This window comes from Ochotona curzoniae, unplaced genomic scaffold (assembly GCF_017591425.1).
Source record: "Ochotona curzoniae isolate NIBS_2020 unplaced genomic scaffold, NIBS_Ocur_1.0 contig_4501, whole genome shotgun sequence".
Classification (NCBI taxonomy): domain Eukaryota; kingdom Metazoa; phylum Chordata; class Mammalia; order Lagomorpha; family Ochotonidae; genus Ochotona; species Ochotona curzoniae.
The window spans coordinates 7,835,947-7,851,157 of NW_024466307.1; the positions used below are offsets into that span (position 1 = coordinate 7,835,947).

Genomic DNA, 15,211 nt, shown 5'->3' on the forward strand with positions numbered 1-15,211 from the left:
ACATCATTTAAAGTGTAGTCTGTATTTTCCATACTTAAATTTTAGAAAAATTGAATTTTTCAATAGGCTGTAACTTCTCAATTTGTATTCTTCTAAAATACTGGAAACCTAGATATTCATGTTGAGAGGGAACAAGTACTGAAATGTGAAATTATTTTGCCTGGCTACAATTAGGTTCTATTTAAAACTGGATACGGGGCCCAGCGGCGTGGCCTAGTGGCTAAAGTCCTCACCTTGAACACACCAGGATCCCATATGGGGGCCAGTTCTAATCCCAGCAGCTCCATTTCCCACCCAGCTCCCTTGCCTTGGTCTCGGAAAGCAGTTGAGGACAGCCCAAAGCCTTGGGACCCTGCACCCCTCTGGAAGACCTGGAAGAGGTTCCTGGTTCCAGGCTTCAGATCAGCACAGCATTTGCCGTTGCATTCACTTGGGGGAGTGAATCATCGGATGGAAGATTTTCCACTCTGTCTCTCCTCCTCTCTGTATATCTGACTTTGAAATAAAAATAAATATATCTTAAAAAAAAACTGAATCCATAATTGTAAGTTAAACTGATACTATTATAATTCCATTAAGCTCAGTGTTTTCTAGTACCTATTTAGCTGTTCTTACCCCAGGATAGGAATTGAACTGTAATGTTCATAGTCTTGGCATGCATGATAAATTGTTGATATAATAAGACTCAAAGACACTTCCAAACAATTTTATACAAAAAAAGAAAAAAAAAACAAACTTTATTTTCCACAAGGAAGAGCAATAGGAATAATTAAATCATTTCCCACATAGTTTTCTTAAAACAGAGCCTACAAGGACATATTCAGCACCAAATAAAAAGAAAAAAAAGAGAAAAATTACAAACAGCCATAGAATATAATCTATAAAGCAAACATTTAATATTGCACTTTGTTTTGCTAACATTTTGGATCTTTTCCTAATTGAAAAATCAGGAGTCTATCATGAATACTGGAATACAGCTGTGAACCTCACATCATGTCAGGAATTGACCAATATTTAAAAGAAAGTAATGCCTCTAAAATGAGAGTAAGGAAATACTTTAGTGGACAAAACTTTATTTAACAAAGTTTCATAAATTTAAAAATGATCACAACTTGTGATCCAGTGCCAATGATCAGAATATTGGTCGTTCTTGCTTCACGTGTCATTTTTAAGAGTGTAAGATGATCAATAATCCAACGCTATGCATATCAACAATTGTTCCCTAGTCTTAGACATGAGAAGAGAGAAAAGGGATTTTCTGGACAATCCCCCTAAACAAAAACAAAACCACCAAATGCCCTTAATGCCAAATATTCCATTAGCTTCTTTTGAGGGGGACATTCACAAAATGATTTAACAACAATAAAAAAATATTTCACCCCCATTTCCTTATTATCTAATATTAGTTTGCTACGGGAGCCCAACCCTTTAACTGAATCACTTAAAACGCGATTCATTTTACACTGGGCTTTCTTCACCCTGTCAGCATTTTTCAAACATGAATTTTCTTCCATGTTTTCTTAAAGGCCACTTATGGAAAAGCCTATTTGTTTTGTATGAAGCTTTAAGACAGTATTTAACCAGGTCAAGCACCAAGCCAGAGTTACTGTTATTTTCAGCCACTTTATTAACGTGGGGTTAATGGGAGGATAGATGTACTACCCGTTTCACACATATGTTGCAACATCAGAGATGCTGATTTGCATTAGAAACATCAGAGCCGAGTTCTTCCTGAATGAACAAAACCAGTACACTTGGTACCTTGGAATATGTAGTTTCAAATGTTATGATTGCTGGTATATTTGTGATGAGCCAACTGTTAATTATCTTTAAATGACTGCTTTTCCCATCTTTTCTATATAAACTCAAAATAAGTGATTTCTTGCGTTAACTGCTGTATAGGTAATGGGAAACAGCATTTTTATTCACTTGTACACTTATCCCACACACAACTGAAGCTGCTACCCCAGCAAACATCCCAACATTTGTAATCACGAAGTTATACACTTTTGGAATAAACTTGGGTTCTCACACTCCGCCAAGATGGAGTAGCAAAGTAAATGTGTAACTTGAGCTCTCCAATGTGAACCTCAACTTCTACATTCCTGCTCATTAAAAGACCATGCCTCAGCAAAAATGATTTCCAACATATGTGTTCCGGAGGTAATTAAGTAGCTCTATATAAAAATAAATGCACTTTCCCCAGTGACTGGTAAATTTCCATACTTCTAAAATAATAATAAAAAAAATAATTTTCAAGAGCAATAGCCCTCAGCTCTTGCTGGTGCTTGCCACACTGCCTTTCTATAATCCACTCTTAGTTCTGCTAGTTTCTTCTTTTATGTAATGATAAAAAGGGGATGTGGGTGGGTTATCACTTTTGTGTATGTCCCGTCTCCAAATTTCCCTCTCCAAAAAGCCAACCAAATAAACAACAACAAAATAACTCAACAGTGCAACAAAACACAAATAGCATTCCAACAGTTTGGCAAGTGATGCGTTCACCTGAGATTAAGTGATTTTAGGCAGTCAGTAACAAAATGCTGCTTTGCTGTAATAGTAGAAAGGCAACACATTCTTAAAAGAAACCAGGAAGGTATACAACCTTGACAGTCTCTTATTAGCTCCTCCCCTTATGCTTCCCCCCCACGTATCTGTTGCGTATCTACTACAGTAGGCTGCAAAACATACAGCGAAAGGATTGGCTTGAAGGCATTTGATGTCTGTAAATAAATCCACAAGAGGATCCAAGCTGCGGCGGTGACACCTGGTCAGCCGAGGAGGACGATTCCGAGCATGTGCATACGCAGATCAAGTCCAGGCTACAGTAAATAAAACACAAAAGGCCAGTGCGTGTTTCTCATGGTAAATTTTTCTCAAAGCTTTCTTTTGTTCCTTGTCGTGCTGATCACAAACAAGTTTTAAAAGAGCATCAAGAGTCTGGCAAAAATGAAAAAAAAAAAAAAAGCTGTAGTGACATCGAACCGCACAATGTTAAGCATTGAGCATGTGCAAATTTTCAAATCAAAAGAAGGAAATCATCCCTCTTTGCAACGTGGTGTCTTGCCACATATGACCCTAGGCTAAGAAGACTGCCCTCAGTAGGTGCCAGTCTTAAAGGAGAAAACTCAGATCTTCAAGCATGCTGGAGCAGTCCCAGATGCTGCCGTTCAGGCTTCTAGAGCATCATCATTGCTTGTTTCATGTATTCGCCATTTTTCTGGGCAAAAGCATTCCACTTCCTCTGAAAACGTGTCTCCAAGATACTTCTGTGTCCTCAGCCGGAAGAGATAGAGTTCAGAACCTACATCAACTTGATTCACCCACGTGTTCCTTCAACGAGAGGGGCACGATGGCCTATCATCTGCTGACTGATCAGGATTTGGATCAATCTGGAAAGAATTGAATTGAGAAAAAATTTAGCTATTCGATGAGGTCTACAAAGAATGCTGCAAATGACTAACTTTTGAGCACTGGTGAAAACTGTAATGAACTAATTAGCAAATTATAACCAACTATTTCCTTTTTACATATGAAGTATTTTGATATATGGAAAAAGGATACTGACCATTATCTTACTACTATCCAAGAACATGTCAGAATAACCCTTCTGTTTCTAACATTAGTGATAAAATGTTATCACTAAATGCAGGCCTCACCTTGACTTAAATACACAATGGAGAACATATCTTCATAGCAATGAACTTTGAGAAAGATCGTTTTCATTCCCCACTAAACTCAGCTCCTCCCTTGATAGGCTTCGGGAAGAGGGAGGCTGCACAGTGCTCTGGGTGCTGAGGAAGTGAAACGCAGCAGGCCTAAACACGAGTGTGTCCGGAAGCAGCACTGCTGCCCAGACGTGCACCCCGGATGTGCCCTGCAGTGATTTTCACATATATGCAAATTTCAAGAAAATGAATGCATATCAGCTGCTTCGCAGGTACAGAGACTATAGTCACAGAAAGGCACATTTCTTCCATAAAAATTTATTTCACAGAAATACTGTTAATCAAGACTAATCCTATCTACTTGCATTTAAATATGGAAAAAATGCAAAAATGCTTCACCTTTTAAAGCAAACAAACAAAAATGACCCAAAACATTTTTAGTTAAATATAGCCTGAACCCTTTTTTATCTAAACTAATTCTTAATTTTCCTTGGTTTATTTTAAAGTGAAGCAGAACTGCTTATAAATAAAGTAATACTTATAATGCCATTATTTTAAAAGGCCCCTCTGGTCCATCATGAAACTATATTAATACGGCAATGACTGACTTCATAAGCAATGCAGTACTGTCAGAGTTAAGATGCAGCAAAACCTTTACAACTAGCAGAACATTTTGGCATCAAATAATAGAAATGTTATGACTTGGAGTTAATAGGATAGCAAGAATTAAAAATCTAGTGAAGAACGTGCAGGCAACTGTGAATGTGTCATCCTTGTAGTGTCTGCTCCTTCCAGGTGACTGAGCCCTGCTCTTTCCAGGTTACTGAGCCCTGCTCCCAGCAGCCCCGCCTGACCCCAGGGCCAAATAAGCTCTGCCTCAAATGAGATACATTCCCATCACCTTTTCATGTAGGATTTTGCTTCCAAGTTTGTTTTTTCTCACTCTATCTGCACTTCTCCCAAGTAAGGGCTGTGCTTTATTTACACTAACATGATACGAATAAAGACAGTCTCTTAATAGTGGGAATGTGATTTAAGAGATCATTGTAAATGTTATTTAATCAGTGCTTTAAAAATGCTTGTTCTGTTGATGCTCAAAAATAAGAAATTATCCCTTCACCAATTAAAATGAACGAGACTGGATCACAATCCATTTTTCCAGTAATATTAAACAATCTGTGTCAAATTTAGTAAAATTTACAGTTCTAATCTTAGCTTTCAATCTGATGGCCTGAATTTTTTCTTATTGTTTTCATGATAATCAACATCTGTGTTTGTTTGTTTGTTTTGTTTTTTAAGCTGCAATGCTGTTTTTAGGAGATCCTGCCACCTCACGATGAGTGCTTACCTCTGAGTATAGAGGTGGAGGCAAGAACCGAAACTCCTGGATATACGCAAACAGTGGTCCTTGAAGCGCCCGCTCAAAGTCGTCACAGGCACTCACCGGTGCCAGATTGGTCCGCCTTTGTTCCTCCGTCACCACTTCGGCATAGCTGGGTGGCGCTGAAGGAGAAAGATACACGCAATTCGAACAGCACGTTCTTATGCATGTCAAGATACACAGAATAGTAGGTATTAAAATGGTATGTCAGGATAAAACAATAATTTACTTGGTGATTAAAACTAGAGACATACAACACAGAAATCTAAATTTAGCATTAATGACACGATATTCTCTTTAGAGAAAGCTAAGTTTATCTTGGCTAATGAAATATCAGAAACAAAGTAAAATATTCTTGATAACAATAAAAGATTAGGCTTAGACATGTAAATTACCTTCAGGTCTTTCAGGAAGGGATAAACCGAGCCAGTTCATATTCATGCTACACTGACTGCTGACACTTGAGGTTCTGCTACCGAATGGATGGAGAGGAATGGTACCAATGACAAGTGGCAAATTAAGAAACAGATCCATAGCTCCGGGAATATCCACGTACACCTAGACAACAAAGAGATTCTAAGACTTATGTTTTAAAAGGAAATAATCTAATTTTAATGTTACTTGAGGCCCTCATTTACTTCATTTTCTGATTATATACATCAAGTTTCTCTTCTAAGTCCAACACTATATAGTACATCTACATAAAGTCAATAGATACTTCACACTATATAAATATCTGAATCTGGTATATATCCATAAATCCTGGATATAAAACAAAATATCTTCGTAACTTTAAATCCACACATACCATAAGTGAATATTCCACACGGATGATACTACAATCAAGGATTGAGGGAGAAACTGGTGGAATTTTCAGCAGTTTGCCGTTCCATGTCTCTGTCTTTCCAGAAGACAAGGACTCGCCGCGCAGGTTGGCGACCAGCTGCTTGACTTCCTTCATCTTCCCTTTAGCGTAGAAGGCCTGTGTTTGGTAAATGGCTGCCTTTGGCACCACCATTCGGGAAGAGCAATTCTCAATTTCAGCAAATATCTGAATTGATTCACCTAGAGGGCAAAAACAAACAAACAAACATGTATTTACCATTAAAAACCCAAATCGATGTGAATTCTTCAAGTAACCGAATTAAAGTTCATGGATGAAAATGGTGTCCCAGGACTAACCAAGCACAGAATCATGAAAATGAAGCTTTCATTTGTATTGGTTGCAAAGACCATGTATGTTACAATTTGGAAAATGAAACTGCTTAAACATAACTTGTGCTACTCAGCAAAATCACAGCCCATGCTGTGGACATTCTGCAGCCCAGGTCCAGGGGCCCGCGCCGACCCTGACAGAAAGCACGCACCTGGGGTATAGCCCTTCCTCTCGATTTTGGCACTTAAGGAGATTGGGCCTGAGGTACAGAACCAGCAACACAGGGTCTTTTCTTTCGTGCCTGCTTGGGGTGACTGCAAGGCAAACACAGAAACAACAATGCACGCATTAGTACACCGCCGGAAGACTAAAAAATCAATCCTAAACTTATAGAGAACATACAATTAAAAGCACTATTTCTTTTCTATACCCATATATATTCTATTTTTTAAAAACTTTAAATGGCTTCATAATGAAACCATTATTTTAATCGTTATATAAATTTCCATTCAGTGAAATTTTCATTTAATGAAAGAAAAAAGGGTAGAGGGCTTAACACTCTATCCCGTAAATGTTGTTTTAATCTGTTTATAAATATAGTAATTAAAGAACCAAGCATCCAAACAAACAAAAAAAAACCCTTTCCATATTCTACTTAAACTGCCTTAAGATAAGGCAGCACCAAGAGTTCCATGGTTACAATTCCTAATGTTAACATCTTTTCAGAATGAAAAATTCAGTACTTAAAAAAAGGAAAACTGTTTATGTTGAAGGTTCATTCTTTCCTTTGAAGATGTTATCATTTGCTTAAATCAAAGTTTTTGAAGTCAAATTCAGATTTCATAAAAACAATTCCTTTTAAAATGGAATTAAGTTTTTCCATCAAAGTGACGCTTCCCCGTCATTTGACCACTATCCCTATATTGGAACAATGCAATCAGTACACATTTTAGACGATGGCATTTTCAAGTGAACAATATTGTTTTATAAATGACACTACTGCTGTATTCTAATCATTCAGGAAATGAATCTAGGAATCTGGTGTGTTTTTTTTTTTGATACTGCGGTAATATTCTTGGTAAGAGATACTTCATATTCTATATACTGGTATTAAATTACTTAGTTACTGTCATATCAAAAATAGGAGCATATTCCTCATTAATTTGTATGCTTTTAGCTTTACTTAAAATATATGTATTTATGGAATTTTAAAATTACTACTTAAAAATTATGAGGATTCCATAGTTTCATTCATATTTAAATGTCAAAAACAAAGAATGAAAAATCCAGTCCACTCTTACCAGTAATGAAGGAGTGTTGATATCTATATGCTCAAAGACTGTAAATTCCTTCTTTAACTTTACTGGTAGAAGCCAAGGCCTGTGCAACTCGGCTTTCACCCAATAGCGCACACTGCCATGTCGGCCTTCGAATGAGGTAGCAAGTGGTCTGTGCAGAATATAAAGGTCAATATATTAATCTTACACCTCCTTCTAGAATTACACAGTAGGTCAGAATACGTGTTAATATATCGTACTGTTTATGTACCAATAAGCATTAAATAGATACATCTTTCAAAGTTTCCAAAGGGATAAGTCATTGGGGAAAAACCTTTTGCTTTCACATAGCAATAAACTATAAGTATCATAAAAATTTGGTCCTAAAAAGCCAGAAGGATGCAATTCCTTTAAACTAAGAAGAGGCTACTCTTAATACTGGTGGCAAAATAATCAAAGTTTAATGAGCAATGCCCAAAATGGTCAAGAATTTGAAAATAGAGAATGGTTTAACTCTATTGAGAAATTCTGGGCACTGCTTCAACATTCAGACCAAACAGCTTTCAGTGTTGCCCTTCCCATTAGCCAGAAAGTATTAGCTCTTTATGTAACAATTAACATCTATAAAAATCTTAGAATAGTCATTATCATTTCGAAAACTTCACAATTCACAAAGTCCACTGGAATTCTGAACAAATGATTTACATTTCCCAGTGTACCCAGGGTCTCATTCTTTCTTGGCTAGCTTTCCTAACTTCACTTTATAGACTTAAACATAAGAATATAACCTACTGACCTGTGGCAAGAGACAGCTGTTTTTGAACTCTGCCAGATTTCATTACTTCTGGAAGAGCTTTTTCTAATTTAATGTTGCATTATTTACAAGCTAGAATGCTAGCTTATATTCATAAGAAGCACAGGTGTTTTTGCTTTTTTTTCTCCACCCTCATTTTAGTTTACAGGGTCCAGAAAAATAAAACTCGGCACTCCCAGATTTTAACTTGATGCCAGTTTTTCAGAGTATATTACCGTGGTTCATAACTAAGAAATAAATGCCCTCTGAAAATATTCAGGTCCATTATTAACCTCATTATACTCATGTTCTAGTATTTTTCTCAGAAAGATGAGAGCAATGTGTTCAAAATGATGCCCTTAACTGTGGTAATTAGACTACTCTGAAAAATACCCGTTACGAACTTTTTGGACCTATATCAACTCAAGGACTAGAATTAGCACAGACTCATGTACTTTGGCACTGGACATCGTTCTGCTAAGTTTATCCTCCTAAACAGTGAGCATTCAGTGCCAGTCTGCAGGTTTTAATATATGGTATCACACCAAAAGTTTGTAAATCTCTCCCAGCAACCTGCTATTCCATCAAGGCTGTTTCACTTCCCCGCCTCCCTTTCATAGTGGCCCCGGTGGTAATGAGGTATGATGCATTCCCGTCAGGCCCAGCTGTTAGCATCTGGGTCATCTTTGAAGCAGCTCTGCACACAAGTGATCAGAATCCTCCCAAGACAACATCACTGCTAAGGCTTACGACTTTTTTTTTTTTTAACTGTTTTAACCTCAATGAGTTAAGGCCATCGGCTAGCCTTTGCAAAGCGTGGAATGTTATAAACGGAAACTGCTGAGATTTGGCAAATAACAGCATGACGTGCCCGTTGTCTCACTAGCACCCAGACATTTCATTTGATAAAAATCTCAGCAACTTTGCCACAGGATCCTACCATCGAGGTTCCTTTTCTATAATTTTGCCACAGATTAAAAAGTTGCTTCTTAGGTTGAACATATTGTTTTCCTCTAGCAAATTTCAATAAGGAAAAGGGTTTTTTTTTTTCTTTTTTTTTTAAACCGAAAACATCAAGTATTTCTTTTTCAGAGACTTGTTTTGACCACGGGGGCCTGTGACAACTGCCTAAGCCTGCTAACACTTACGTCTGTGGAAGCTCGAAGCTAAATGCATACTCGTGCCTTCCCGAAGGAATCGTGTGGAAGCCTTCTTCCGAATTATCTTCATCTACAAGAAAAACAGAAACTGTATTAAGACTCTATACAGCCCTCTCGGTGCCAGGATCTCAACCCACTCCTGTGGTAAAGCAGGCTGAGGGCTAGGCCCTAGCTCCATCTTCTTCAGTTTCCCTGGAGAAAGCGAAAATTCAGTGGTCAGGTGGCTTGAAAAAATGACCAAAACTAGAAAGCCAAAAGCGCTCTGTCTGAAGTCACACTAAGAAAATGCTACCTGTATGTTTAATTCATCACGTGCGGACGCCACAAACACCGTTCACGTTAACACCTTAAAATCTGTTGGATGGGGCGGGCAGGGAGGGGGAGGTGCATTACAGCCGACATTACGATTCCCAAATGGCTGGAAAATTGAGTAGCCACCCTTACATACAAAAAGGAACCACGATTTTTCTATCAGTTTCACAGCTAAAAATAATTCTTTGTTGCCCTAAAACAATCACTAGAGCATCCCAGCAACACCACAAATGGGCAGTTCTAGCAAGGGTACCTGAACTAACAATGACGTAAGAGGAGCGGATCTGGAAGGTGCCTGGGTACCAGGACACCCGTTCGTCCCACGTCCTTGAAAATGTGTCTAAAACGAAGCCACTTTGCAGCCGCAAGAACTAAAGTGCTGAGGCTCCATCTCCCAGCCCCTCCGTCCCCCCAGCCCACCGCGCCGCGGCTGAGGTGAGGAGGAAGGGAAGGCGCAGGGGACGATGGCGTGGCAGGGGTCCCCTCAGCCCGTGACACCTCCTCGGCGGGACGTGGTGGGGGACCCCGGGGACCCCCGTCAACTCCTCACTTCACAGAGTACAGCATGTCCCCCCCCCAAAAAAACGAGGGGCTTCCTCGGAAAGGAACGGGTGTGTGTGAAGCACCTCCGAGCAGACACTTTGGGTGACTGGCTTAAAAATATCTCCATATATTTCCCTCCTGCCTCGGGGAACTCCCCTGGGCGGCTCTCAGCCCCCCCAAAAAACAACAGCAGCAAAATACTAGCTGGGGACTTTCGGGGTGGGGGGCGTTGACACTCGCGCCCTTCCAAGGCGCCCAAAGTTTGCCCTCCTCTCCTTTTCTTTCCCTCTCCCTGCCTTTTTGTGCCAGCTCAGCACTCTGATGGCAGCAGCGCCGGCCCGCGCCGTGGTAAACAAGTGCCTGGCTGTCAATCAAGAACTAGACCGGAGCAGGAGAGGACCGGCCTAAACCGGCGCGAGCAGATCCCAGCCGGCCCGCCCGCGCGCCGCCGCCCGCGCGCCCCGCTATACATACGGCATACGTCGCGCTCGCGCCCGCGCAGCCTAGCCTGCTGCGCCGGGGGCGGGGCGAGGGGCGGGGCCAGGCGGCAGGAGCTTCCGCTGCACACGCCCCAGCCGGCGACCGGTTCGATCTGGCTCGGGCCACCCTGACACCTTCATGCTTCCAACGAGGGCCATGGCCGGGCCATGGCGGGGAAGGGGTGGGCGCGGAAGCTCAGGGCCAGACAATGGCCTAGGCGGCAGGGACGCTCGCCGAGGGGCCCCCCGAAGCCTAGAGGAGGGTGTTTGGAACCCCCTTTTTCTTTTTTCGCCCCCGACCGGCCATACTACCACCACCACCACCTCCTCTCTCCCCTCAGGTAGCCGGACTGAGGAGGAGAGGCCGGGCAGCTGGGCAAAGAGCAGCTTAGTTTCAGCTGAGAGGAAAGGGGGAGTCCCTTCTAGAAGCCACTTTGACGCCCCGGGACGCAGGGTCCTCCCCGCGGGTGTATTTGTGTTATTTTTGCGCCCCCGGTGACGGGGCGACACCTGTAAAAGCCGGCAGGAGCGCGCGCCCTCCGCGTGAGGAAGACTCGGGGCGTTTCTCCCCTGGGCGCCCTGACAGACGGGGCCGAGGAGGGCACCCCACAGGAGCCCCACGAGAAGCCGGGAAGGCCCGGGCAGCGGGGGCGGGCATCCGAGGGCCCCTTACCGGCGCACGCCGGTTCCAAGCCGCGCCCCAGCCGGCCGGCCCCGCTCGCCCCACCGCGCCCGCCCAATCCAATCAGCGCCTGGCATCGCCTTAGCAACAGGCTAACAAACGCGGCTCCGCCTATCGCCGGCCGCCCGGGGCGGGGCCTCGGCCGCCAGGCTAGTTTGAGAGCTTCCCAGTGGAAGTCATTGAAACTCTTGCCGACCCCAGAGCTCGTCCCCACGCGTGGCCCGGCTTAGGGGAAGGGGCGTGCGGGGGAGGGGGGGGTCCTGGCTAGGTGCGGGGAGCTTCGTGGTCTGTACCACGAAGTCGTGGGTGAGATTACGGTGTATGGTTGACCGCGCAACTCGCCGGTCCCACGGTGCCATCACCCAAGTCTCAGCTCCTTCAGAGAGAGAGAGAGAAAAATGCTTTTGTTCTTCCCAATTTTATAAAAGGCTGCAATGCCCAGAAAAGGCCCCAATTCGAACTCCTGTGTCCGCCTTCCAACAGAGACCAGAACTGTCATGAAGGTAGTTTGGCATGTGCCAGCAGTCGAACTGGAAATTATCTCAAGATGCGAAACTGTCTAGGTTTAACTATGGAAAGCCCACCGAAGAATTTATTGTACCTGAGCATTTAAAAAAAAAAACTAATAATGCATTACTGCTGTAACTCAAAGCTCCCATTATTTCTCCCTTGCCTTAGTTCCATTAGCACTCCCCGGAGACGGGGTATATATTTTGGATATAAAAACGGAGATAAAAAATAGGCCTCTCTTCTTTCTGAAAAAAAATAGTGAACATCTCAACTCAATGCTGCATTAAAAAGCAGAAGCACAAACATTACATAACCGGTTTTAACATTATATTCTTCTTGGGCTAGGAATTAAGTCACCGCCACCACCTGACGCGCGCGGCCAATCTGCTGAGAGCTGCAGCAGCGCCCCTCCTCACCACCCCCCAGAACTGGTCCGAAACAGGATTGAACCGCTTCTAACAAAGGGTGGAAACTTAGAAAAACAAGCTTAGAGTCTCCTATATTTTTCCAATGTAACCATTTAAACAATAGAGGGGGGAATCGGAGGACCCCCTTGCCCTCTTCCAACCCCAAACCGAGCGCAAAGTGCGGTCTACTTTTCAATTCCAATGGACTGGCAGGGGTTTCATTGAATGCACGTTCCAAAGTTAAGATGCTCGCGAAGGGAAGCTGCCGGCCCCGGATGACTTGAGCCCTGCCGCAAGGACAGGCGCTGTGTTTAACAATAAGGAATGCCTGGTGTAAAATTCTAAAAGCTGTGCAAAGAATCAGTTAAAAAAAAAAAACACGTGGGGTGTTGGCAATGCCATATGTCAAAATGAGCCAGGGAAACCCTGTATCAAAGAGCAATGATCAATTCCTTATAAAAATCTTGCGAGTGTTAATGTTCAGATGAAATGCACCCAATAACCCTGCTAAAATATTGTTCCCCGTCTTCCTCCAAGCTCAGCCTTTGATCTAGGGTTGTAAAGGCCGGGGAGCGGGGGGTGGGGGGGGGCTAACGCTAGATTTCAGCTTTCAGCAATCCGTTCGAACACGTTTCAGCACCGTGGAGGACTCGGGTTTGGGCAGAATTATCGAGCCAGGTGCCAGTGGGGCTCCAGTGCGCGTGGCACGGAGCGAGCGGGCACCGGCGCTACGGGAAAGCGCCGCTTGCAGTCTCTGCAGATGCCGGCATGCATGACGGCTTCAGGTCCAGGACCCCAGCCTCGCAACTTTGCAAACCTCCAGCAAACGGCGAGCCAGCGGGTCTGCAGACCCGTGCACCACTCACCTCTTTCGTGTCCAATTAAGATGTCTTTATGGTTGAAATACTCGACTTCTTCCGTGTAATTCTGGGTGTAGGCAGTGTTGGAGCCGGCGTTTCTCGATTCGGTCCAGCGTACTTTTGCATGTCCTCTCGCATGGATTTTCAAAGATTTGACTCTGATTTCCCCAGTCACTTCTAAATTCACCCTTCCTGAGACAGTATCCCCGCTGGAATACACGGGGACATTGCTGTCATTCAGACAGTCGAAGTTTATGGTCAGATTCTTCACCTTGCCCAGCACCATGTTGGTAACAAAAAAAAAATCTATTAAAAAAAGAGAATGTAAGACCAAAAAAAAAAAGTGAAGATCGCTAAAAAATGTGACCTTCACTGAACACTGATCGGTGTCTTGGCCGTGAAAAAAAAAAAAAAAAAAAAAGCAAATTAAAAGAGAAAGTCTTGCAGGCAGGATCAGTGCTTCTTTAGGAACAGTTCATGGAGCTTTCTTCCCAGGTCGGGGCGGCAGAGCGGCTGCGGCTCCGCGCTCGCGCTCGTCTCAGTGGTCTCGGTACAAAGACGGGCGGCCGGGGCCTGCCAGCTCACTTTAACAGCAGCTTTGTGACAAACAAGCGCAGTGCGCAGGCGCGCGCCGCGCCGCCGCCGGGCTGCCCGCCCCGCGCGCTCCCGGCGGCCGGGCTCGCCCCCGGCGGCCGAGGAGCGGCGCGCGCGCCCCCGGCGGCTGAGGAGCGACGAGCGCGCCGTGCCCGCGGCTGGACGCGGCCAGGGGGCACGCAGGGGCTGCCCGGGCGGCAGGTGTGCCCAGCCGGCCCCGGGGCGCGGGAGGAGGCAGGCGTGGCCGCGCGCGGGCCCCGGCGCCGTGGGGTTTTGCCAACCGCCCTGGATGAGAGGAGGCAAGGGAGGGTGGGGGGTGGGGAAGGGGAGCGAGGAACCGGTTGGGCCAGCGACTTGGTGGCTGGCTGCGCCTGGGCTAACGAATTTCACAGGAAAAAAGCAATAATAATAATAAAAAAAGGCAGGCCAGGGATGAGACTGTTCGGAGGCGGGCGAGCTCTGGGCGTGGATGTAAAAATAATAGCAATAAACTGGTAGGCAGGGTGCAGAGGGCCGCAGCCCCTCCAGCGAGCCCGGGTCCCAGCCCGGAGGCTGGCCTTCTCTCACGACGAGGGACAGCGCCTTGGCCGCGTCCTCCGCGGGAGAAGAGGCAGTCCTTTGCTGAAGACCCTGCCCGCAGCCCGACACAGGGCATGGCATGACTAACCCGGTGCCCAGAGTGCCACCTTAGCAGAAAGGCGAGGGTGACGTGGCAGCCTGCTGACCTGATTGACAACAGGGTCTCCCCACACCCCAAAAAATCTTGGTAACAAATTAGTGAAGGGGGTGAGGTGGCTTTAGAAAGGTAGTGTAGAGTGCATAGATGTTTTAAATGATTTTATTGGGATTATGAATGCTGCAAAGCCTTGGTTTGCCGCATAGTGGTTCTGCTGCATCTTAAAGCCAAGAACTGAGTCATTTCTCTTTTTGATTGTGAATGTTCTGGTTAACAAGACAGCAAAGGCTGCCGCACATGGTCCTGGCAGTCCGAGTCGAAGGGCACTAGCTCGGTGAGATGGCTGACAAGCCACGGGACTGCTTGCATGGAAAAGGTGGCTGAAGATGGTGGACCTCGGCGGCCGTGCTGGCCGTCAGACTCTGCATAAGACGTTTGTGTAGATTGAGCTTGTGAGGCCCGATGAACTGTACTCCGAGGTCTTGCTGTTTTAGACCAAACACGCTTGGATGCAGTTGGGTTTTCCTGGAGAAGGCGGTGTTGGGGACTCCAGAGCTGTGTCTGGAGGGATGTGTAATGCATAAACGCTGTGGACAGTGGGTGATGCCATTGATCTCAAAGTGTTAGACTGCTATGCGTGTTTCTGTGGTCTTTTTTCCCCCGTCTCTTGGCTGGCACCTGGTGGACCATCTCGGTAACGCACCTGGGACCTG

General features: G+C 44.5%; 1 protein-coding gene across 3 annotated transcripts; it reads right to left on the reverse strand.

Moving 5' to 3' along the window:
- Positions 1-705: 705 nt before the first annotated feature.
- ARRDC3 (arrestin domain containing 3) lies at positions 706-13,811 on the reverse strand. 3 transcript variants are annotated; one of them, XM_040986036.1, is made up of 8 exons: positions 13,235-13,810; positions 9,424-9,505; positions 7,507-7,654; positions 6,417-6,519; positions 5,858-6,114; positions 5,445-5,607; positions 5,017-5,171; positions 706-3,392 (listed from the first exon to the last, which is right to left on the reverse strand). In XM_040986036.1, exons 1-8 carry the CDS (start codon positions 13,512-13,514, stop codon positions 3,336-3,338), a joined length of 1,245 nt encoding a protein of 414 aa, XP_040841970.1. In that variant the 5' UTR covers positions 13,515-13,810; the 3' UTR covers positions 706-3,335. The 3 variants fall into 3 exon arrangements, with proteins under 3 accessions (XP_040841970.1, XP_040841972.1, XP_040841971.1); XM_040986037.1 differs by lacking the exon at positions 706-3,392 and having other exon boundaries at positions 5,040-5,209; positions 13,235-13,811; XM_040986038.1 differs by lacking the exons at positions 7,507-7,654; positions 13,235-13,810 and having other exon boundaries at positions 9,424-10,539.
- Between the last annotated feature and the right edge of the window lie 1,400 nt (positions 13,812-15,211).